General features: G+C 38.6%; 1 protein-coding gene across 7 annotated transcripts in view; it reads right to left on the bottom strand.

Moving 5' to 3' along the window:
• Positions 1-26647, bottom strand: part of LOC128698001 (histone-lysine N-methyltransferase eggless) — a 66986-nt gene that overhangs the window by 25928 nt on the left and 14411 nt on the right. For 4 of the 7 annotated variants that reach the window (XM_053789995.2, XM_070097541.1, XM_070097543.1 and 1 more), the window contains 11 exons: positions 25792-25856; positions 24350-24498; positions 22959-23116; positions 20971-21126; positions 19943-20043; positions 18409-18462; positions 17507-17683; positions 14886-15112; positions 6662-6861; positions 1781-1980; positions 587-671 (listed from right to left, as the gene is read on the bottom strand). In XM_053789995.2, the coding sequence (XP_053645970.2) occupies positions 587-671; positions 1781-1980; positions 6662-6861; positions 14886-15112; positions 17507-17683; positions 18409-18462; positions 19943-20043; positions 20971-21126; positions 22959-23116; positions 24350-24498; positions 25792-25824 (1540 nt within the window). In that variant the 5' untranslated portion in view covers positions 25825-25856. The remainder of the gene's footprint in view (positions 1-586; positions 672-1780; positions 1981-6661; positions 6862-14885; positions 15113-17506; positions 17684-18408; positions 18463-19942; positions 20044-20970; positions 21127-22958; positions 23117-24349; positions 24499-25791; positions 25857-26647) is intronic. The other 3 variants (XM_070097545.1, XM_070097542.1, XM_070097546.1) reach the window with 2 other exon arrangements.

The following is a 26647-nucleotide window of genomic DNA, read 5'->3' as shown; positions in this document are numbered from 1 at the left end:
GCAAGGAGGGTTTAGAATGGGTAGGGGATGTGTAGATCAGGTGTTTACATTGAAATTTTGAGTTTCATTTAATAAACTGTGCAGTGAAAAATTTACACAATGAAGGATCACTAAGTGAGCTTCTACTGTACTCAGGAATAGTTATTTACAACTTTAATTGATGGTCATTAATGACAAAGCACCAGGTCCCATATGAGTATGGACAATGGCTAATGAGATAAGACTTGAAATGGGCCCCAAGTTTAATCTGTAAGATTAATAACACCTTACTACCAAAGCTGGGCCTTGAACCTATGCACCTAACTCCTCTGGCACTCACAAGGTCTCAGAGTTCAAATTAAGAAGAAAATTATACATGCTTTACTTTATGAATTATAAAATTCTCATTCTGAACTAAATACAAGATGCAATCCCAAAATCCTGAGCAACTCAAAAGCAAAACAAAATAAAAATGTGAAATTTTATAATTCCACTACTTAACTTTTATGATAAATTAAAAACCGAGGGCGTGGCACGGCAGGCACAGCTTGTTGCTGCAGCTACAACTAGGTACTCACAACTAGATAACCACATATGATCCACTTACCAGTGACAGATGGTTCTGCATACTTACCAGTCAAACCTGGGTCCACATCTTGTCCCTGACCAAATGTTCCATATTCCACCACAGCCTGAAATTAAAACACAATTCTTTGTGTAAATGCACTTCCTTCCTAGGATGACTATCTTGGTTGGAAATAACTGCTGTTAAAAACAATTGCTTTTTCATATTTGCAAGCAAATTTAACATCAATAAATCCTTGTGAGTGGAGGAACCATTTTAAATTAGAATAAATTCACCTGAAGGATGACAAATCTCTCAGACTGACTAATCAATGGAGTAAAAATGGACATAGTACAACAAATTTTTTTTTTTTTTTTTTTCAACAAGTCGGCCGTCTCCCACCGAGGCAGGGTGACTCAAAAAGAAAGAAAATCCCCAAAAAGAAAATACTTTTATCATCTTTCAACACTTTCACCTCACTCACACATAATCACTTCACAAAAAATAAAAAAAAAATAAAACTATCAAATAATTTTAGAAATAAGCTTTCAGAGGAGTTGCTTATCAAATTTACTAAATTTAAAAAGAGAAACATTTGTTTTACTTTTTGGGCCAACCTGCCTCGGTGGGATATTTCCAGTGTGTTAAAAAAAAAAAGAAGAAAGATATCTTTCTTCTTTCTTTCAATGCACTGGCCATATCCCATCAAGGCAGGGATGGCCCAGAAGAAAAAACAAAAGTTTCTCCTTTTTTCTCTCTCTTTTTTTTTTAACAAGTCGGCCGTCTCCCACCGAGGCAAAGTGACCCAAAAAGAAAGAAAATCCCCAAAAAGAAAATACTTTCATCATCATTCAACACTTTCACCTCATTCATACGTAATCACTGTTTTTGCAGAGGTGCTCAGAATACAACAGTTTAGAAGATATATGTATAAAGTTACACAACATATCCTTCCAAACTGCCAATATCTCAAACCCCTCCTTTAAAGTGCAGACATTGTACTTCCCATTTCCAGGACTCAAGTCCGACTATGTAAAAATAACCGGTGTCCCTGAATCTCTTCACTAAATATTACCCTGCTCACACTCCTTTTTACATTTAGTAATATATACAGGAGAAGGGGTTACTAGCCCCTTGCTCACAGATCACAGCTATGTACATCATAATTTAAATCTGCATAACATAAAGTTTATTCCACTTTACATTGAACCATAAGAAAATCTTCCTAAAACTCACTCTTCCAGGAAGAGCCGCTGTACGTCGACGGATAGTCCTGAGAGGTTGCTCAGCCTGAGCTTGAATATTTAACTTTTTGTTGAAAAGTGGGCTTAACCGCGTTGATCCTCTGTAGATCCACTCAGATCGTCCATCCAAGGGGAAAAACATTTTGACCAGTGACCCATCAACTTCTTTCACCTGTGCCTTCCACCACCTCCCTGTAAGTGAACAATTATCTAGGTTAATATCAATAACTAATAAATCTCTATGGAAAACATTGAATAAAAAATGAACAATAGGAAGAAAAATAAGTCTGAAAACAACATGGTCTTGTTACCCACATACCAGAGATTTTCCATCCACTTCATCACCCATTTTCTACGTTACAACTTAAGAGGCTAACATCATAATTATTTGGAGCATGTGGGAATACTGCAGTACATAAGGTATGTTGCAGCTTTTGAATTACAGCATTGGCATGCCTCTGGCAAGACAGTGGTGGAGTAAGTGATAATGAAAATGTTTCTTCTTTTTCAGATCACCCTGCCTCAGTGGGAGACAGCTAATATGTTAAAAAAAAAAAATGCCTTTAAACTATGATTCCCATGTGTGTCTGGCATGGCATCTATTTAATGAAAGATGGTAAATAAACATCTTCATATGCATCACCCTTAGTGGGAAATGGCCGATGGGGTAAAAAATGACCATGGTCTTTTTCAGTCACCTGGAAGAACCAATGTGAAACAAAAATTCTAAGGCTCTTGTACCACACTACCCCCAAGGATCAGGATTCCACCATAATAACACTTCAATAAGAATATCAGCATGCATTTTATTTTTTACTACACTGGCCATTTCCTACCAAGGTAGGGGTAACCCAAAGAAGGAATCCCAATCTTCATAGCTCATTCAACAGCTGTTCTGCCAGAAGTGTAGAGAGATCACAATTCAAATGACATTTATGTATGTAAGCCCTATGCAGATGTCAGCAATAAATTTTCTAGACACAAAACTGGCATAAGTTATAAAAAAGTAGTTCAAAAAATTTCAGTCATGAACATGTCCTAGTCTCACTGAAAAACGTAAAATTAGGTTGAGTATTACAAACATCACAAGCAAATTGTTTTGTTTTTTTCAACAAGTCGGCCATCTCCCACCAAGGCAGGGTGACCCAAAAAGAAAGAAAATCTCCAAAAAGAAAATACTTTCATCATCATTCAACACTTTCATCTCACTCATACATAATCACTGTTTTTGCAGAGGCGCCCAGATACAACAGTTCAGAGGCATTTTTTTTTTTTCAACAAGTCGGCCGTCTCCCACCAAGGCAGGGTGACCCAAAAAAGAAAGAAAATCCCCAAAGAGAAAATACTTTCATCATCATTCAACACTTTCACCACACTCACACATTATCACTGTTTTTGCAGAGGTGCTCAGAATACAACAGTTTAGAAGCATACACATATATACACATATATAAAGGCATATATAAAGATATATAGAGAGATGATTGTGGATGTTATGAATGAGAAGAAGCTGGATGTCCTGGCTTTAAGTGAAACAAAGCTGAAGGGGGTGGGAGAGTTTCAGTGGAGAGGAATAAATGGGATTAGGTCAGGGGTTTCAAATAGAGTTAGAGCTAAAGAAGGAGTAGCAATAACGTTGAAGGATAAGCTAAGGTAGGAAAAGAGGGACTATAAATGTATAAATTCAAGGATTATGTGGAGTAAAATAAAGATTGGATATGAAAAGTGGGTTATAGTAAGCGTGTATGCACCTGGAGAAGAGAGAAGTGTAGAGGAGAGAGAGATTTTGGGAAATGTTGAGTGAATGCGTGGGGAGTTTTGAATCGTGTGAGAGTAATGGTGGTTGGGGATTTCAATGCTAAAGTGGGTAAAAATGTTATGGAGGGAGTAGTAGGTAAATTTGGGGTGCCAGGGGTAAATGTAAATGGGGAGCTTTTAATTGAGCTATGTGTAGAAAGAGATTTGGTAATAAGTAATACATATTTTATGAAAAAGAGGATAAATAAATATACAAGGTACGATGTAGCACGTAATGAAAGTAGTTTGTTAGATTTTGTATTGGTGGATAAAAGGTTGATGGGTAGGCTCCAGGACGTACATGTGTATAGAGGGGCAACTGATATATCGGATCATTATTTAGTTGTAGCTACAGTTAGAGTAAGAGGTAGATGGGAAAAGAGGAAGGTGGCAACACCAAGTAAGAGGGAGGTGAAAGTGTATAAACTAAGGGAGGAGGAAGTTCGGGTGAGATATAAGCGACTATTGGCAGAAAGGTGGGCTAGTGCAAAGATGAGTAGTGGGGGGGTTGAAGAGGGTTGGAATAGTTTTAAAAATGCAGTATTAGAATGTGGGGCAGAAGTTTGTGGTTATAGGAGGGTGGGGGCAAGAGGAAAGAGGAGTGATTGGTGGAATGATGAAGTAAAGGATGTGATAAAAGAGAAAAAGTTAGCTTATGAGAGGTTTTTACAAAGCAGAAGTGTTATAAGAAAAGCAGAGTATATGGAGAGTAAAAGAAAGGTGAAGAGAGTGGTGAGAGAGTGTAAAAGGAGAGCAGATGATAGAGTGGGAGAGGCAGTGTCAAGAAATTTTAATGAAAATAAGAAAAAATTTTGGAGTTAAACAAGTTAAGAAAGCCTAAGGAAAGTATGGATTTGTCAGTTAAAAACAGAGTAGGGGAGTTAGTAGATGGGGAGACGGAGGTATTAGGTAGATGGTGAGAATATTTTGAGGAACTTTTAAATGTTGAGGAAGAAAGGGAGACGGTAATTTCATGCACTGGCCAGGGAGGTATACCATCTTTTAGGAGTGAAGAAGAGCAGAATGTAAGTGTGGGGAAGGTACGTGAGGCATTACGTAGAATGAAGGGGGTAAAGCAGCTGGAACTGATGGGATCATGACAGAAATGTTAAAAGCAGGGGGGGATATAGTGTTGGAGTGGTTGGTACTTTTGTTTAATAAATGTATGAAAGAGGGGAAGGTACCTAGGGATTGGCAGAGAGCATGTATAGTCCCTTTATATAAAGGGAAAGAGGACAAAAGAGATTGTAAAAATTATAGAGGAATAAGTTTACTGAGTATACCAGGAAAAGTATACGGTAGGGTTATAATTGAAAGAATTAGAGGTAAGACAGAGTGTAGGATTGCGGATGAGCAAGGAGGTTTCAGAGTGGGTAAGGGATGTGTAGATCAAGTGTTTACATTGAAGCATATATGTGAACAGTATTTAGATAAAGGTAGGGAAGTTTTTATTGCATTTATGGATTTAGAAAAGACATATGATAGAGTGGATAGAGGAGCAATGTGGCAGATGTTGCAAGTATGTATATGGAATAGGTGGTAAGTTACTAAATGCTGTAAAGAGTTTTTATGAGGAGAGTGAGGCTCAGGTTAGGGTGTGTAGAAGAGAGGGGGACTACTTCCCGGTAAAAGTAGGTCTTAGACAGGGATGTGTAATGTCACCATGGTTGTTTAATATATTTATAGATGGGGTTGTAAAAGAAGTAAATGCTAGGGTGTTCGAGAGAGGGGTGAGATTAATTTATGGAGAATCAAATTCAAAATGGGAATTGACACAGTTACTTTTTGCTGATGATACTGTGCTTAAGGGAGATTCTGAAGAAAAATTGCAAAGGCTAGTGGATGTGTTTGGGAATGTGTGTAAAGGTAGAAAGTTGAAAGTGAACATAGAAAAGAGTAAGGTGATGAGGGTATCAAATGATTTAGATAAAGAAAAATTGGATATCAAATTGGGGAGGAGGAGTATGGAAGAAGTGAATGTTTTCTGATACTTGGGAGTTAACGTGTCGGCGGATGGATTTATGAAGGATAAGGTTAATCATAGAATTGATGAGGGAAAAAAGGTGAGTGGTGCGTTGAGGTATATGTGGAGTCAAAAAACGTTATCTATGGAGGCAAAGAAGGGAATGTATGAAAGTATAGTAGTACCAACACTCTTATATGGATGTGAAGCTTGGGTGGTAAATGCAGCAGCGAGGAGACGGTTGGAGGCAGTGGAGATGTCCTGTCTAAGGGCAATGTGTGGTGTAAATATTATGCAGAAAATTCGGAGTGTGGAAATTAGGAAAAGGTGTGGAGTTAATAAAAGTATTAGTCAGAGGGCAGAAGAGGGGTTGTTGAGGTGGTTTGGTCATTTAGAGAGAATGGATCAAAGTAGAATGACATGGAAAGCATATAAATCTATAGGGGAAGGAAGGCGGGGTAGGGGTCGTCCTCGAAAGGGTTGGAGAGAGGGGGTAAAGGAGGTTTTGTGGGCGAGGGGCTTGGACTTCCAGCAAGCGTGCGTGAGTGTGTTAGATAGGAGTGAATGGAGACGAATGGTACTTGGGACCTGACGATCTGTTGGAGTGTGAGCAGGGTAATATTTAGTGAAGGGATTCAGGGAAACCGGTTATTTTCATATAGTCGGACTTGAGTCCTGGAAATGGGAAGTACAATGCCTGCACTTTAAAGGAGGGGTTTGGGATATTGGCAGTTTGGAGGGATATGTTGTGTATCTTTATACGTATATGCTTCTAAACTGTTGTATTCTGAGCACCTCTGTAAAAACAGTGATAATGTGTGAGTGTGGTGAAAGTGTTGAATGATGATGAAAGTATTTTCTTTTTGGGGATTTTCTTTCTTTTTGGGTCACCCTGCCTCGGTGGGAGACGGCCGACTTGTTGAAAAAAAAAAAAAAACATATCCCTCCAAACAGCCAATATCCCAAACCCCTCCTTTAAAGTGCAGGCATTGTACTTCCCATTTCCAGTACTCAAGTCTGGCTATATAAAAATAACCGGTTTCCCTGAATCCTCTATATAATTCAAGAGCACAGTAATAAACGAAAACAATGAACAATATATAAGCTACAAACCATTCCATTCTGTTTTGACATAATTCCACTTCTGAAGGCGCACCATTGGTCTCTCTGGGTACATCTGCAAATACTCTTTGATGAATTCCCGAGAGTCAGAGGACACATCCTCCCATGGACAAACAGAACTTTCTGTGACAACACGGATATCATGATGAAGCACATACTGGGCATATCCGTCGTCGAAAAAGATGAGGTATCTGCAAAAAAAGTAAAATTATATTGATTTTACATATGCCTGGCTTTCTCACATGCTGTTTTGGTACATAAAGGAGAAGGGACCAAACAAAACTAAAGATACAGCTACTGAATAGCATACTCCTCCATACAATGCATCATGCAATTCAGGTACTTTTTCCTAGTCTTCTCATCTGACTTTCAGCGTAACCTTTCACACCTCAAATTATCGAAGCCAATTTTTTCCCACATTTACTACACATTAAATCAAGGTACCAACTAAGCAAATGATGTTATACCAGTTTTCATCTGTCATTTTATTAATTTTACCTAAGATATGTATAGAGAATAGTCAATACTGTACTACTAAATATGGAAAAAGTCTGAAAGTTACAATTTAGATAATTAGTCATGTTAAATACTTTAAAAATTACTTTCTTCAAGGAAATTAACTATATTTTGCAATCCCTGATTTTTTTGGAATTAAAAAGAATGCCCATTTATCAGACTCAGCCCAAACTTATGAGTTAGCCCAGTAAATGATCCATGAATTGCCCTATTTAACACAGAAGAGAGAACAAGTACCGTATTTTATGGCATCGAAGACACTATTTTTTCCTAAAATACATGTAATCTCAAACATTTACCCAGCGTCTTTGAGGCTGAAGTACCACTTATCTTTTTCCAAAAACATTTAGCTAATCAGAATTGGGGAAGAGGGGGGGAGGTCCTCAACACTAGAGCATCTTGTCTGCCATAAAATATGGCAGTCATTTGGTGCAGTAATGGCAACATTATACTTGTAATTATGTTTCCTCTAATAAATGTCCTGAGCTTTACATAAGTCTTTTTCCACAAATGAACACTGATTCAAACTCCTTTGTTTTCATCACTGGTATAATGATGTGTTACCACATATGTTGTTCAAATAGACAATTTATTAGTTACCTTGCATAAGTTCATTTTTAACCCTTTGAATGTCAAAACCCCAAATCCTGAGGTGTCTTCTGGTGTTAAAAATTAAAAAGTTTCTTATGAAATGACAGAGAATCTTTTCCCGATGGTAATGACACCAAAAATATAAAATTTGATGGGAAACTTATGGAATTACGCTCTCGCGAAGTTAGCGACCTCAGCGATATTTACGAATCAGCGATTTCGCCCACTTTGAGCCTTATTTTCGGCTAATTCCATTGTTCCATTCGACCAAACTCATAGCTTGTTCTATCGACTGAGTACAAGAAACTCCCCATTTACTACTTTCAACTACCCAATAACGTGGTCAGAAATTTGGAATTTGGCCAATTTCACGCAAATTAAAAAATATGCCAATTTTAAAATAGGGTCCAGAATGAACTATGCAAACATTCCTGGCTCTTAAATAACATTTTCATTGTTCATCAGTCATGTCTCCAGGCCCCTCTGATATTACTCTTGCTTTCTATTTAGAATTTTTATTTATTTACTGTTATGCAGACTACTGCAATATTGTAATAATTGTATAAATAATGTCAACCCATTCATGACTGCATATTAGAATGGCTAGTTGGACATTTATTGGACAATGACATCATTTGTTTACTTTTGAACATCGGCAAAAATCAAACATTTCCCCTACTTTGAGCTCCATTTCAAGGTTCTTTTCATAGTAAAACTAACCAAAATCACCTCTATTTCTATAGTATGTTTTCCATTCTATCAAATGAGACCAAGAAAACGAGAATGTAACCATAAATACTATACAAAAATACACCACAAAGTCAGCGTTTTAATCCAAAAAAAAAACATCGGATTTTTTTTTTCTTATTATGCACTGCGTGCTGCAGGATTTTTTTTATATGGTGCACACTGACCACACAGACCCATTCTCTCACATGTGGGCCTACCAGCTTTCTCCTGCTTGATTTGAAGCTGCTAGAATTTTTGAGTATGTATATACAGTGGATCCCCGCATAACGATATTAATCCGTTCCTGAGAGCTCATTGTTATGCGAAATTATCGTTATGCGAATGAATTTTCCCCATAAGAAATAATGGAAATCAAATTAATCCGTGCAAGACACCCAAAAGTATGAAAAAAAAAATTTTACCACATGAAATATACATTTTCCTACACACAAAGAGAAGGATACATGCACAATAGTAGAGTAGTACATGCACAATATATATTGTGCATGTACTACTCTACTAAATGAAGAATAAATGACACTTACCTTTATTGAAGATGCAGCAATGACTGATGAGACACTGTGTCCTGGGAGTGCCTTTTCCTCCTGAGTACTGTAGGTCCTGTTTGGCATTTTCTTCCAGAACATGCCTTATCACACTGTGTATGCCACTACGATTCTTAAATCTCTCAAACCAACCTTTGCTGGCTTTAAATTCACCAATATGAGCACTAGTTCCAGGCATTTTTCCCTGTTCACCTGGGTGTTAGTCGACTGGTGTGGGTTGCATCCTGGGAGACAAGATCAAGGACCCCAATGGAAATAAGTTACAGTCTTCGATGACACTGACTTTTTTGGGTTATCCTGGGTGGCTAACCCTCTGGGGTTAATTGTTTCTTGGTATTCTCAATATGCCACACCAACAACGGTGCTACAGCAGCAGCAGCTGACAGTGCTACAGCAGCAGCAGACGGTGCTACAGCAGCAGCAGACGGTACTACAGCAGCAGCAGCAGCAGCTGACGGTGGTACAGCAGCAGCAGCAGCTGACGGTGCTACAGCAGCAGCAGCAGCTGACAGTGCTACAGCAGCAGCAGCTGACAGTGCAGCAGCAGCAGCAGCTGACAGTGCTACAGCAGCAGCTGACAGTGATACAGCAGCAGCAGACGGTGCTACAGCAGCAGCAGACGGTGCTACAGCAGCAGCAGCAGAAGCTGACAGTGCAGCAGCAGCAGCAGCTGACGGTGCTACAGCAGCAGCAGCAGCTGACAGTGCTACAGCAGCAGCAGCAGAAGCTGACAGTGCAGCAGCAGCAGCAGCTGACAGTGCTACAGCAGCAGCAGCAGCAGCAGCTGACAGTGCTACAGCAGCAGCAGACAGTGCTACAGCAGCAGCAGACAGTACTACAGCAGCAGCAGCAGCAGCTGACGGTGGTACAGCAGCAGCAGCAGCTGACAGTGCTACAGCAGCAGCAGCATCAGCAGTTGACCATGGTACCACAGTATTTCGATAATATTTCTCACCCTTTTTACCACAGGGTTGGCACTAGAAGCTTTCTTGGGGCCCATGGTCACTTATTTTGCAGATAAAATCACCAAAAATGCTGTAATAATACGAAATGCTCCGATTGTGTGCTTGGATGTTACCGCAGAGGCTGGCTTGTAAACATTGCCACCGGCGGAACATGTGAGGCTGGCTCAGGCCTCACATAGACGCGTCTCGGACGAATAGCGTTGAGCGAGTTTTTTAGCGCTATGCGAGGCTTTAGTGATAAAATGTATCGCTATGCGGATTTAACGTTATGTGATACCAACGGTATGCGGGGGTCCACTGTATATGTAAGACGTATATATACGACCGAAACAGTCAAAGGGTTAATATAATTTGTGAATTATGCAGGCTTTTATGTACTCAATACTGACTGTAACTTGTTCAGCTATCAAAACTTTGTGGCCCAGTCCCTGGACCCATTATGTACCCTGTAATCTTTTGACTATCTCCCACAAGATGGGTATGGGCAAACAATAAAGATATTAAACAAAACGATCAATAGTGACAAACATGACAGAGTGCTAAAACAAGAATAGTTGTACATAATGGCTGAAAAAGTTTACCATTTGCATACAGATTTCTTGAGCAACACTAATGTAGGCTGTTTTCTTTTATGGTTCTAGGAATCATCACCCCTCACTTCTACAATTAGATTTTGCAAAAGATCTAAGAAATTAGACGAAAGCAAAACCAAAGAATTTTTTTTTTTTTTTCAACAAGTCGGCCTTCTCCCACCGAGGCAGGGTGACCCAAAAAGAAAGAAAATCCTTACAAAGAAAATACTTTCATCATCATTCAACACTTTCACCACATAATCACTGTTTTTGCAGAGGTGTCCAGAATACAACAGTTTAGAAGTTCATGTATATACGTATAAAAATACACAATATATCCCTCCAAACTGCCAATATCTCAAACCCCTCCTTTAGAGTGCAGGCATTGTACTTCCAATTTCCAGTCTGGTTACATAAAATAACCGGTTTCCCTGAATCCCTTCACTAAATATTACCCTGCTCACACTCCAGCAGCTCATCAGGTCCCAAATATCATTTGTCTCCATTCACTCCTATCTAACAAGCTCACGCACGCTTGCTGGAAGTCCAAACCCCTCGCCCACAACACTTCCTTTACCCCCTCCGTCCAACCTTTTCGACTACAACCCCTACCCCGTCTTCCTTCCCCTACAGATTTATACGCTCTCCATGTCATTCTACTTTGATCCATTCTCTCTAAATGACCAAACCACCTCAACAAACCCTCTTCAGCCCTCTGACTAATACTTTTATTAACTCCACACCTTCTCCTAATTTCCACACTCCGAATTTTCTGCATAATATTTACACCACACATTGCCCTTAGACAGGACATCTCCACTGCCTCCAACCGCCTCCTCGCTGCTGCATTTACAACCCAAGCTTCACACCCATATAAGAGTGTTGGTACTACTATACTTTCATACATTCCCTTCTTTGCCTCCATAGATAACATTTTTTGCCTCCACATATACCTCAATGCACCACTCACCTTTTTTCCTTCATCAATTCTATGATTAACCTCATCCTTCATAAATCCATCCGCTGACACGTCAACTCCCAAATATCTGAAAATATTCACTTCTTCCATACTCCTCCTCCCCAATTTGATATCCAATTTTTCTTTATCTAAATCATTTGATACTCTCATCATTATATAAGGAGAGCAATGAAAGGAAGACAGATAGTGATTGAAGGCATTTGTAACATGAATCCACAGAGAGGTCATATACTACTAGAAGGAGAACCTCTCCTTACTGACAAAATCCTCAAGATCCTTTCCATTCACTCCATCTTTAAAGTTTCCCTCGGACAATGTAATAAAATTGAATTTCATATGTGACCTACCTAGCCATGCTGTCCTATCCACGTCTGAAAAATACTCAACAAGTGAATAAATATACGCACACAGTGCATCAAAAACACCTTCCAGAAACCAGGAAAAGCTTCCTAGTTTCAGGAAAGTATTTTTTTATTTTCTGCTTTTCACATAATTTGTAAATTTTTGGTGTGTGCACAGTACATTCAAGGGCAGGTCAAATTTATATGAAAGTACAGCATTTCTAGAATTGAAATCAATCAATCAATATATCTATCTATATCTATATATACATATCTCTATCTATCTATCTCTCTACCTATCTCTCTCTCTATCTCTCTCTCTCTCTCTTTTTTTTACACAGGGTTTGACAAGGTTAAGGATCCCTAGCTTTATTGACAAGCTATTTACAGGTTAAGGATTCCTAACTTTATTGGCAAGCTAAAAGCTGTTACCTACATCAGCTCATTTAAAAGCATTTTTATTGTTAGGAGACATACAAGTAGGGAACAGGATGAAGTTGGAGCCATCTGTGGGCCAGCATTTTCATTTGATCAACTGACTTTATCTCGTTGACATCATTATGCTGTACAAATGTGTTCCATACTCGAGTCATCCTGGGTATATATGATCTCAGATGGAGTGATGTTCTGGAGAAGGGTACAGCCAGAGTAAAGTTGCTGCTTTCTGCCCGTCTTGTGGCATAAAAGCTTGTTTCACTCTGTCCTCGGAGTGGATCCAAGTGTGGCACTTTGACAATACTGGCCTTGTACATAACAGTAAGGCCACCCACATCCCTCCTATGTTGAAGGCTCTGCTGAAATGACAGATCTATCAGATCTGTCATTTCTACTCTTGACAGAGTAGAGGTTCTCTACTCTTGTCAAGCAGTCACAGATGAGAGGGGGGGGGCAGGCAAACCAAGAAAGTGGAGCATACTCAAGGTGTGAGCGTACTTGTGCCTCGTACAGAATCTTGCAACCCCTACTGTCAAGCAGATGCGAGATATGGCGAAGTGCTGTAAGCTTCCTGGCTGCCTTGTTTGCAAGATTTACAACATGGTTCTTCATGGTTAGTTTGGAGTCAAACTTCACCCCAAGGATATCAACTTCTTCTCCAGGTGCCAACACCCTCTCATTCATCCTTACTACTGCACCAGCATTACCATCATGGTGCCTAGAGATGATCATCATTTGCATTTTCTCAGGTGCAAATGTTACTTGCCATCTATTTCCCCAAGCTGATATAGCTCTCAGCTGGTGATTGATGTAGCTTAGAGCAGCTGGCATTTCTTCTCTTGGATAAGTGAATGTCAGTGTACAGTCGTCTGCATATGCATGTGATTCTGGGATGAGATGAAGAAGGTCGTTGAAGTAGACATTCCATAACAATGATCCCAGCACGTTTCCTTGTGGAACACTTGCCCCAATAGGATGTCTTGCTGATTCCGTTCCATTGAGAACTACACTTAGAGATCTACCATGCAGGTAATCACTGAGGAGACATAGCGTAGAGCCTACAATTCCCAGTGCTTGAAGTTTTGCTAAGAGGCCCTGGTGCCACACCAGGTCGAAAGCGCCAGCAATGTCCAGTGCTACCACACAGCTGACTTTGGATTCATCCAGTGACTGGTGCCACTTAGTGGAGAGGTTTAACAACAGATCAGCAGCAGAGTAACCTTTCCTGAAGCCATATTGACAATCACAAAGTAGTGAGTGGTAGTCAAAAAACTCTGTCATTTGTCTTGAGATTATTGTCTCAAGGATCTTACCAGTGATTGACAGGAGTGACACTGGTCTGTAGTTGCTGATTTCTGCTCTGCTCTTCTTTTTGTGAACAGGGACTACATTTGACTCTTTCCATAGAGAGGGCCATTTACACTGTACTAGACAGTGCTGAAAGATGCGAGTTAGAGGTGCTGCTAGCTGGTCTGCCCATCTTCTCGGCAATCTTGGGCTCAACTTGTCTGGGCCCACTGCCTTTTCTTAGTCAAGCGATTTAAGAAGGAAATGCACCTCCTCCTGCCTTACTGTCACCATTGACAGTTTTGACACAGTTTTTGCAGCTAGCCAAGGAGGGTCCCTTGCTGGATCAGGAACTTGCATTTTGGTAGCAAAGTGTTCAGCAAAGAGGTCCGCACTCTCTCACACTCACACTCTCTCACTCTCACACTCTCTCACTCTCTCACACTCTCTCACTCTCTCACACTCACTCTCTCACACTCTCACACTCTCTCACTCTCTCACACTCTCTCACACTCACTCTCTCACACTCACACTCTCACACTCACACTCTCTCACTCGCACTCTCGCACTCTCGCACTCTCGCACTCTCACACTCTCACACTCTCTCACTCTCTCACTCTCTCACACTCTCTCACTCTCTCACTCTCTCACACTCTCTCACACTCTCTCACACTCTCTCACACTCACTCTCTCACACTCACACTCTCACACTCGCACTCTCACACTCACACACACTCTCACACTCACACACACTCTCACACTCACACACACTCTCACACTCACACACTCACTCTCACACACACACACTCACACTCACACACACACACACACACACAAACTGATTCTGCACACAGGAGAAATTAAAATGCTGTCAGTGTACCAATACAGGCTTGTTTGAAAAATTTCACACATTGTTCGGGTATGTGATGTTGAAGGCACCACAACTTGTGTGACTCTAGATACTAGTGCTGTACCTTTGTAATCAACTCTCAAACATTTCTATAAAGCCAGGCAAAGCTTATATTGCAAAAATTATATTTTCAGGGAAGGGAGATAGGTAGAAGCATCTCGATGCCAGTGAAGGTCACTTATCCAAGAAATAGGAATTACTCTTCAATTCCTTGGATCAAACCTGACTATCTGCTATTCCCCTAGGTGCCAAATGACCCCTACAGGTTTAGCACTATTCCATGAATGTAATAAAAATAACAATAATTGTATTGGAAAAGGCTACCTATATTTGTTGGCTGCAGTAGGAATCTCTGCTACCACACCCACGTAAAAGGAGCCAGAAATTGTAGTATTTTTGGGGTCATCATCTCTGTACTTCGCTATAACACGAGTACCAACTGGAATACGTGTAGCACATGGATTAATATATGCTAGCTGGCGTCCTGGCATGATTCGAGGAAGCCCTGAGCCTTTGGCATTGCGATTGTACCGAATTTTGTAAGTTGTGTTCTGAAAAGAAAATATATGTATAGCTGCCATATAAAATGCCAGAGCCAGATAAGGACTTCACTGAAATAAAATAAAAATATAATTAAAAGCAACACCTTTTGAAAAATTAAATATGGGTCATCAAAATTTTTTTTTATTATTATTATTATCACACTGGCCGATTCCCACCAAGGCAGGGTGGCCCGAAAAAGAAAAACTTTCACCATCATTCACTCCATCACTGTCTTGCCAGAAGGGTGCTTTACACTACAGTTTTTAAACTGCAACATTAACACCCCTCCTTCAGAGTGCAGGCACTGTACTTCCCATCTCCAGGACTCAAGTCCGGCCTGCCGGTTTCCCTGAATCCCTTCATAAATGTTACTTTGCTCACACTCCAACAGCATGTCAAGTATTAAAAACCATTTGTCTCCATTCACTCCTATCAAACACGCTCACGCATGCCTGCTTGAAGTCCAAGCCCCTCACACACAAAACCTCCTTTACCCCCTCCCTCCAGCCTTTCCTAGGCCGACCCCTACCCCGCCTTCCTTCCACTACAGACTGATACACTCTTGAAGTCATTCTGTTTCGCTCCATTCTCTCTACATGTCCGAACCACATCAACAACCCTTCCTCAGCCCTCTGGACAACAGTTTTGGTAATCCCGCACCTCGTCCTAACTTCCAAACCACGAATTGTCTGCATTATATTCACACCACACATTGCCCTCAGACATGACATCTCCACTGCCTCCAGCCTTCTCCTCACTGCAACATTCATCACCCATGCTTCACACCCATATAAGAGCGTTGGTAAAACTATACTCTCATACATTCCCCTCTTTGCCTCCAAGGACAAAGTTCTTTGTCTCCACAGACTCCTAAGTGCACCACTCACCCTTTTCCCCTCATCAATTCTATGATTCACCTCATCTTTCATAGACCCATCTGCTGACACGTCCACTCCCAAATATCTGAATACATTCACCTCCTCCATACTCTCTCCCTCCAATCTGATATCCAATCTTTCATCACCTAATCTTTTTATTATCCTCATAACCTTACTCTTTCCTGTATTCACTTTTAATTTTCTTCTTTTGCATACCCTACCAAATTCATCCACCAATCTCTGCAACTTCTCTTCAGAATCTCCCAAGAGCACAGTGTCATCAGCAAAGAGCAACTGTGACAACTCCCACTTTATGTGTGATTCTTTATCTTTTAACTCCATGCCTCTTGCCAAGACCCTCACATTTACTTCTCTTACAACCCCATCTATAAATATATTAAACAACCACGGTGACATCACACATCCTTGTCTAAGGCCTACTTTTACTGTGAAATAATTTCCCTCTTTCCTACATACTCTAACTTGAGCCTCACTATCCTTGTAAAAACTCTTCACTGCTTTCAGTAACCTACCTCCTACACCATACACATGCAACATCTGCCACATTGCCCCCCCTATCCACCCTGTCATACGCCTTTTCCAAATCCATAAATGCCACAAAGACCTCTTTAGCCTTATCTAAATACTGTTCACTTATATGTTTCACTGTAAACACCTGATCCACACACCCCCTACCTTTCCTAAAGCCTCCTTGTTCATCTGCTATCCTATTCTCCGTCTTACTCTTAATTCCTTCAATAATAACTCTACCATACACTTTACCAGGTATACTCAACAGACTTATCCCCCTATAATTTTTGCACTCTCTTTTGTCCCCTTTCCCTTTATACAAAGGAACTATTCATGCTCTCTGCCAATCCTTAGGTACCTTACCCTCTTCCATACATTTATTAAATAATTGCACCAACCACTCCAAAACTATATCCCCACCTGCTTTTAACATTTCTATCTTTATCCCATCAATCCCGGCTGCCTTACCCCCTTTCATTTTACCTACTGTCTCACGAACTTCCTCCGCACTCACAACTGGCTCTTCCTCACTCCTACAAGATGTTATTCCTCCTTGCCCTATACACGAAATCACAGCTTCCCTATCTTCATCAACATTTAACAATTCCTCAAAATATTCCCTCCATCTTCCCAATACCTCTAACTCTCCATTTAATAACTCTCCTCTCCTATTTTTAACTGACAAATCCATTTGTTCTCTAGGCTTCCTTAACTTGTTAATCTCACTCCAAAACTTTTTCTTATTTTCAACAAAATTTGTTGATAACATCTCACCCACTCTCTCATTTGCTCTCTTTTTACATTGCTTCACCACTCTCTTAACCTCTTAGTACAATCTGAGGAGATTCCCCTAGACAAAATCTACCTGTACTATGGCACATAAATGGAAAGACTTAAGTGAGTCAAGTCCAAGAAGTTTTCACAGAAAATTAATTCTAACACTTAGATGTAAAACACTAAGTCAAAAATGAAAGAAAGATGAATAATATCAACCTTGGGTTCTCGTCTTTCCACTTCAATGACCTGTGCCTGCACCCAGCGAGCGAAGAGGGAATATTTCATTGAATACACAAGCTCATTTGGTTGTAGCTCCCATCGGTTCAAGGGCCCAACTGGAGGTAAGTTCTCATTTGGTACGAAGACAGAAGGCTCTGCAATAACCTCTCCTGTCTGTAAATGAAGAGCAGCTGTCTTAAAATAAAACAAAACAAAAACAAACTTACACTAACAGGTGATCAAAATATACTGCATGGAATTTACTCATACTCAGAAAACAACTTCCTAATAAGGAACCTGATGTCAGGTTTGCACACTTATTTAACCGAGTATAAATGTACATGGATAAATCACAAGCTAACAGTTAACATAATAAGAAAGTTTGTATATTAGTTACACAACATCAAATTGTTTCTATTTCCTCTCAAAATTTCCCTTAAAGAAAGCAAGAAGGTACAATTTGGAGTACTTGATCAAGTCTCAAGAAAATATGTATCTGAAGTGATGTACTGTACACAACCACATCACTCACATTAAACTTAAAGGCCAGGACCAAGAACTGGAGTTCACCCCTACATACTAAAATAAGTACAGTCTCACCTCACTTAGCGACGTACTCGTTTACCGACAACTCGGACTTACGATGGGCTCTCTGACCAGTATGCATATGTAAATAATGTCTATTAGTGCTGATTTCCTCTATTCTGTTTATTACTGCTGTATAAACATTTAAAAAAATACCAGATATTAAAACAATATGAAAGATGGTAGACACAAACCCACTACCATTAAAGTATGCTCCTCACTCAGCGACGAATTTGTTTACCAACGTGATCTTAGGAACGGAACTACATCGTTAAGTGAGGAGAGGCTGTAATTACAAAGACATAATTACTTACACCATCTTGCTGCAAAATGGTACTTGATGGCCCAATATCCAAAGCTGGCTGCCACTGTAATGGAAGCAATGAAAGACTGGTTCAGGATACACTGTTTATCAATGATGTCTAAGAACAAAAATTTGCACAATTTAAACTGCACACTGGAACTAGCACTCAGTTTTTAAAAGAAACTTTATACTATGACTAAGTAAATGTTTTAAATGTCAAGTAAATGATGAGGTATGCTCAAGGTACTGCCTAAAAAATGAACCAGTGATTTTTTTTTTTTAACACACTGGCCATTTCCCACTGAGGCAGGGTGACCTGAAAAAGAAGAAATACTTTTACCATCACTCACCCCATCACTGTCTTGCTCAACCTACAGGGGTCACACAGTGCCTGGGGAAAGGGAGACAATCAAGTTTGACCCAAGGAAGGACAGGGTAACTCTAATTCCTTAGAAAAAGAGCCCTTCACAAGTATCAAGGCAACCCCCCCCCCCCCTTCCTGAAGGATGGAGTAGAGAAACTATACTGTACTTTATGTAGTCTCTCTCTACAGGGCATCCTAAAAAAATTAACAAAATGGAAGGACACACTCATTGATATTTTTACAAATTATGATTGAAATAAAACTGACAAAAAAAATTCCATGCACTTTTTGAATTTGGAAAAAAAGATAAATAACAGAGTAGTATATTTTTTCTGAAATTATAGGAAATAGGAAGCATTAGTAATTCACTGCCAATACAGTCACACACTGACTAGTTAATAGTCCAAGTCACATTGAAATGTCATCATAAGCTTCTTTCTCTTATGTGTGTGTTATTTGTGCGATGAGAGGTGAGCTTGCAAGTCTTCTTTCTTTCAACAAACTGTCCATATCCCACCAAGGCAGGGTGGTCCAAAAAGAAACAAAAGTTCCTCTTTTTAACTTTGGTAATGTATACAGGAGAAGGGGTTACTAGCCCCATGTTCCTGGCATTTTAGTCGCCTCTTATGACATGCACGGCTTATGGAGGAAGAATTCTGTTCCACTTCCCCATGGAGTTAAGAGGAAATAAACAAGAACAAGAACTAGGAAGAAAATAGAGGAAAACCCAGAGGGGTGGTGTGTATATATATATGCTTGTATATGCATGTGTAGTGTGACCTAAGTGTAAGTAGAAGTAGCAAGACGTACCTGAAATCTTGCCAAGCCTACCATCGTGTAAAACACTTACAGGCTTCCATTTTACACTCACTTAGAAGGAGGGTAGTACCTCCCTGGGCAACTGCTTTCTACCAATCTATTACCTAATGAGCTTGTATGTGACAAAATATACTGGAGGGAATATTCCAGCCTTCTCACATGAATGGTATTGAAAGAGAAAGTGTAAGGTGTGGCATGTACCAGAATGGAGGACTGTAGTGCTGTGAAAGTTTACACTGAATATCTGAAGCCTCCACTTGACACTCTACAAACTAGAAGGAAATAGTGAATGTAATAAATATAGACAGTGAGGCATATCTCTAATTTCACATGAAAGAACTGTAAAGTATAAGGTACACACCATAATTTCTGGACGAAAGTTATTGTAGAAATCTTTGCGCACTGTGTCGAGACCGCCTTCAACTTTTGAATACTCTTCAGTATGCAGTTTCTCAAAGCCTTCTGAAAATCCAATAAAACACCCTTATTACAATAGTAGTATACAGATGATGAAAAAATAAAATAATTTTGATGTACAGTCCACTTTTGTATTTGCTTCAAAGCCTTCTTAACCCCCCTCCCTCCAACCATTACAGGGATGACCCCCACCCTCTTACTTTCCACCCCAGATTTATATACCCTCTTGTGTCATTCTATCCCTCTCACTCCAATCTAACTGCTCAACCACCTCTCCTCTGACCTCTGAATTGCACCCTTGGTGACTCAGTCTTCTAATTTCTAGTCTCCAAATTCACTGCATAATATTCCCAGCACACATTGCTCTCAAACATTAAATCTCCACTGTCCGTAGCTTCTGTTTCTTCTCATAGTACAATTTAGATACTATAAAAAGTGAAAACTACAATGCAGTGCTGTATGTAACACTTTTTCTTCCACACTGGACATCTCACATCAAGATATAGTGATAAAAAAAAAGGAAAAACTTACCATCATTCATTCAACAGCTGTCTTGCCAGCTATGTACTTTCTCAAAAGGTGCACACAAGTTAGATCATAAAAAATGACAAGGAAAATCATTGTTACACAGCAAATATGAAAAATAAATGAATTATTATTACTGTATTAATTTTTTAACATGCTGGCTGTCTCCCACCACGGCAGGGTGACCTGAAAAAGAAACACTTTCACCATCATTCGCACCATCACTGTCTTGCCAGAGGTGCGCAGATACGACAGTTCAGATGTCCCTCCAAACAGTAAATATCCTAAACCTCTCCTTTAGAGTATTGGCATTGTACTTCCCACCTCCAGGACTCAAGTTCGGCTAACTGGTTTCCCTGAATCCCTCCACAAACTAAAACTATTAAATTCAATGTTACATAGAGTGCTCCATGAGTAAAGCAACTTGTGACTATGCCACACCCTTACCTTGTACAGCCAAGAGTCGCTCCTCCAAGTGCTTGATGCCATTTATAATTTGTTTGTCTAAGCCGAGTTTCCTAGTCAGGTCGGCCACAACTTCCTCCATGCTCTTGCCATCCTCACATTCATACTCAATGTCTATGTCTTCACTACCGGAATTATCTAAAACATATTGAATAGTTAAAACTAATGGTAAAGTCGGACCGAAACATCATCATAAGTTTTTTTCTCCTCTGTGTAGGTTATTTGTGTATTGTTCCAGTCACACAGTATTGTGCTTTTTTGTTCTTTATTTATGAGTAGAGATGCACCATAAACATATAAATTATTATTACAATACAGTTTACCCTTAGAAAAGCAATAAACCCATAAGGGTCATATAATACATGGGAAATGGGAGGTAATCAGGTCAAATTTAAGAGAAGGATAGCTCCAATTTTTCTGATACAGAGCTTGGGTTACAAGTATTAAGTTAATGTCATACTGTACCTAAATGTTCAGGAGTTATGGCACCAAATCTATCTGAAGAGCTAGTGCTTTGATCAGAATAAAATTTTATGGTAAATGTTAGCCAACAGTCATCAATTAAATTTGAAATTTTCAACAAATTCTGTTAAGATTTAAAGATAAAAAGAAAATTATGTATACAAGAAGACAACTTAAGACAAATAAATTGGGCAATATACTCATATATATACTCATGTCAATGGAACAAATGTGTGGGGGTAGCTTAGGCCTATAAAAAAAAATAATTTTTAAATTTATGGAGAAGAGCTACACTCATAAGAGTCATACAGCACTTGGGTAATGGGAGGCATTCAGGTCTGATCCAAGGAAAGAGAGAATAGCTTCAAATCATAGGATCAAGAACCTCTGATAAGACTTATAAATAAAAGCACATAACATTTAATATTGTAAATAAACGTTAAGTGCAAAATGTTTGAGATACTGTTTTATAAGCAAGAAGATACACAAATAACCCGCACATAAAAGAGAGAAGCTTACGATGACGTTTTGGTCCGACTTGGACCATTTACAAAGTGACTTTGTAAATGGTCCAAGTCGGACCGAAACGTTGTCGTAAGCTTCTCTCTTTTATGTGCGGGTTATTTGTGTATCGTTCCAGTCACGGTATTGTGCCTTTTTTTGTTATTTAAGCAAGAAGACCTAAGATCGAAGATTTATTCTTCATTTTTCATATTTAAAAAATGTGCTTCTACTGCCAATATATGTTAAAAATTTCACCATGTTAAAATTTGAAAGATTGTTTACAATAGTGTCAGCTTTCTTATAAAGCTCCTTTAAATATTGAAATTTTCGTAAATGCAATTTAAAAAAATGTATGAAAAAATTAAAGTGTGTATGGAAAGGGCTTCATAGTACATGCTATTTAACTGTCAATGCACTTTTCAGTTGCATTTATGAAAAATTGCACTTTATAGAGAAGCTGTTTAAAATAGGTGACTGCACTTTAAAGTCAGTTACTTATGAAGCTTTAACCCTTAAACGGTCCAAACAAATCGACGTTCAAATTCGTAGTGCTCCAAAAGTAGATCTACTTTTTTTAACATATTTTCATATGTAACAAAAAAAAAAAAACGTAGATAAAAGTTTTTTTACACATTTTCAAATGTAAAACAAAAAAGAAGATCTACATTTTTTACATACTTTCAGATGTTGAAAAAACGTATATATACGTTTGGACCATTTAAGGGTTAAAAGAGCTTTAATTCTAATTTACAATTATTGTATAGAGTACATACTGCATTTTAATTGATATTGAAAGTAAAACTAGCATTAACAATAACAAAGACTTTGTATTAAAGTGCATCTTCCAGGTCACCTGACATAGTGCAAAATGCTGCATTTTCTTAATACAGTACAATGTTAATTTTAACTTCATATATTATCACACTATTGTTAATGCATCAAATCAGGAAGTCTTAATTATGTTGATTTGATTATACATGTATATAGATGTTAAAGACCCTTACTGTCAGAGGGGTCTGAATCAGAGTCGGTGAGCACAACAGTGGTCTTTGGGGGCGGAAGTTTCTCCGCCAGCAGCAGCCGTCCTGCACGTAACGTGTCGACCAAATAATCCTGCTGAGATTTGGCTTCCTTGAGACAATTTGTACATACTCTTTTTTTCCTGTAGGAAACCAAATTAGAATCTATTAGTATTCTGCAATACCACTGAGCCTACATCAGCAGGCCCAAGTTCATATTACAAGCCCATAGCTGGGCTCCGAGAATAGTAAGACTCTTGAAGCTCATCAAAGATATATCAAAAGTAAGCGCCCAGACAGTAAGAGGTGAGCACCTCACTCGCTACTTATAATGACCGAGAATTCTTGTCTTGCATTATCATTTCTTGAAAATAATGATAAAAAAAATTGATTTACAAGGGAATATACAAATTTTGTTGAAAACATTTCTTAAATACATGACAGTAAAATTCACCAACAAGAATCAATCCAAAAAATTTAAAATGTATAAATATATGTATCTAGGTAGTAGGTTGGTAGACAGCAACCACCCAGGGAGGTACTACCATCCTGCCAAGTGAGCGTACAACGAAAGGCTGTAATTGTTTTACATGAGATTGCTGGTGTCCTTTTTTCTATCTCATAAACATGCAAGATTTCAAGTATATCTTGCTACTTCTACTTACATTTAGGTCACACTACACATACATGTATAAGCATATATATACACACCCCTCTGGGTTTTCTTCTATTTTCTTACTAGTTCTTGTTCCTGTTTATTTCCCCTATCTCCACGGGGAAGTGGAACAGAGCTCTTCCTCCGTAAGCCATGCGTGTTGTAAGAGGTGACTAAAATGCCAGGAGCAAGGGGCTAGTAACCCCTTCTCTTGTATAAATTACTAAATTAAAAAAGAGAAACTTTTGTTTTTCTTTTTGGGCCACCCTGCCTTGGTGGGATATGGCCGGTTTGTCGAAAAAAAAAATATATGTATCTGATTTGTAGTCATTTGCTCTTGCAACACTCTTGCAGCATATACAGTATATGTAAAGTAGTGAAACAAGCTATCCTGAAAAGTCGTTTTGTGATGTTTCAATCCTATTCTCATGGAAGACTGCATTTCACTAAGAATGTGATGATACATCATAAAAGCACTGGAACTTTATTCTTTTTTCTTTTCAGTGTGGTCAAATGTTTATTTGTGGTCTTTTTGCATACAAAAACAAAGGAAGACATGAAGCCACAATGACCTATGTACTGCAGTTAACATGATCACTAAGGCACTTTTAGTGAACATGAAAATATTAAAAACCATGATTTATACAAAAAAAAAAAAACTACTTTTCATTAGTTTATGATTAGTCACTGTTTTACAAGGTGGAAAACAGAAGACACTCACTTTGGGTATGAAAGCACCCCAAAGTATCTACGAACATAATCTTCAGCACGAATTAAATCCTTCTCTGTACGGCAGTCTGAGTTAAGACAACGAAATGGCCGCTTCACACCACTTGGTTCCTTCCTTCTGGGAATTTCTTCAATCACAACCTGAATGTACAAGAAAGGAATAAGGGTTATACTTGGCTCCTTTCTTCTGGGATTTCTTCTATCACAACCTGAATGTACAAGAAAGGAACAAAGGCTATACATCACCTGGGTAATAGAAGGTACACAATTAGCAAGTAGAGGGTAGCTCCAATTCCTTGAATCAAGAGCACTTAATTAGCATCAAGGTGTGATGATTAAGATTGACAAACTTAAACTAACTCTTTCACTGTCCAGATCCTCAAAATAAATATTGCTCTCAGTGCACACACAAAAAAGTCTGAAATGGTAGAGAATCTTTTTCTGAGAGTAATGAAACCATAAGTACAAAATATGATGGAAAAACTTCCAGAATTATGCAGGCGCAAAGTTAGCAGTCAGGGCACAATTTGTGCACCGGTGATTTTTGCCCACTTTGAGTCCTATTTTGAACCAATTCCACTGCTCCCCTCAACCAAATTTTTAGCTATTTCAATAGTATGCTTTCTGTTGTATTGATTTAGCACAAGTAACTGTCCATTTAACTACTAGAACTACCAAAATTACTTAAGTAAAACAGCAGGTTGTTATAGATAATGAAATTAAGAGCCAGGCCTGATATTAGCAGTGAAATAATAGGTAAGAGCAAATTATTTCAAGCTGTGGAAAGAAATTCACAGGTACCTGCAGTAGGTTCCTAACTTACAACATTAATGCATTCTTGAAAGTTGTAACTGGAGTGTTCAAAGCTTGGAACCCACCATATTTTCCCATAGCCACCCACGTTATAATTGGAGGTCTAGTCCTAAGCCATAATACACATTCTGTTTCCAATTTAAAAATTTTTTTAGCTCAGAATATTTACCCAGTGTTTTACATTCATTACTATTCTTTTTTCAATTGTAAATAGTATCAAACAGTGCTTAACTAATGTCTACTCTTTAATGAACATAAAGGAGCTAGAGTACAGTAGGCAGCATAGTATTTATATTAAATTTTGATACTTTCTCACTGGAAATATTTCCATGGCCATAAATAGTCTCGCCATTCAGAAGGGCGAGTCCACATTCATAAGTAATTACGTAATTGGTTTCAACATGTTAATGTCGTTATATGTGGACCATCACAAATTGAATAATCATAAGCCTAGGAATTATTGTACTTAAAACTGCATACTATATGATATAATTAGCTTTACGAGTAACAAATTAGCATATGGGTACAGTACAATAAAAAATATAACAAAGTGCTTTTTATCTACAGCAGACACTATCAAATGTACAGACATACAGCATATTAAATTTCATGCATACTTACGTCATCATCTGAAAGATCAATTACTTCTGCCATGGTGATGTTGCTGGAGCTACAAAGGTTGCTATCTGAAAATTTAATTTATCTGCTTTAATATCCAAGTAAATTCTTGCCATCCAATAAAAGCATGCTATTTCCTATTGTTATATTCTTTATAGTTTAATCTTTCTCTCTCTCTCTTCAGCCTGCTTTTCCTCAGACCTTTCTGCTTACCTGATAACACAAAATATTATTTTATAAAAAATCTGCATTTTGTATGACCTTCATTTAAAGGACTTCAGAAACAACAGACAAAATTTGCTAGGTACAGAATTATCCATTATTGTTACTGTACTATATTTACAATTTCCTTTAGGATGAATTATATTTCTTTCTCAGTGTTTTATCAAGTGCGCGCATAGGGTCGGACATTGCCTCTCCTCTTCGAGTCCATTATATTGAGGTTTTTAATGTATCTAACATTTTATGAATAAACTACAGTGATACTCCGAGTTTCGTACAGCTCCCAACTCGAACAATTATTTAAGTGTATTATTGTAAGTGCTTTTGTAAGTGTATTTTTTGGGGTCTGAAACAGACTAATCTAATTTACATTATTCCTTATGGGAACAAATTCATTCAGTAATGACACTTGAACAGCCTTCTGGAACGAATTATGGCCGAAACTCAGGGTACCACTGTACAATACTGTATTTATATAGCATGTTATAGTACAGTACATAAAATAGCTAAACACTCTGTATATTAAATTGGTTTATACTGTATCTTTATATGTAAAGGAAAAAAAATGTTTCACTGAAAGAAAGGAGACTAATTTCTTACCAAAAACTTCTCTCTGCCTACAGCTATGAAGTAATGA

This window comes from Cherax quadricarinatus, chromosome 58 (genome assembly GCF_038502225.1).
Source record: "Cherax quadricarinatus isolate ZL_2023a chromosome 58, ASM3850222v1, whole genome shotgun sequence".
Classification (NCBI taxonomy): domain Eukaryota; kingdom Metazoa; phylum Arthropoda; class Malacostraca; order Decapoda; family Parastacidae; genus Cherax; species Cherax quadricarinatus.
This window is presented reverse-complemented; position numbering and strand designations above follow the sequence as displayed.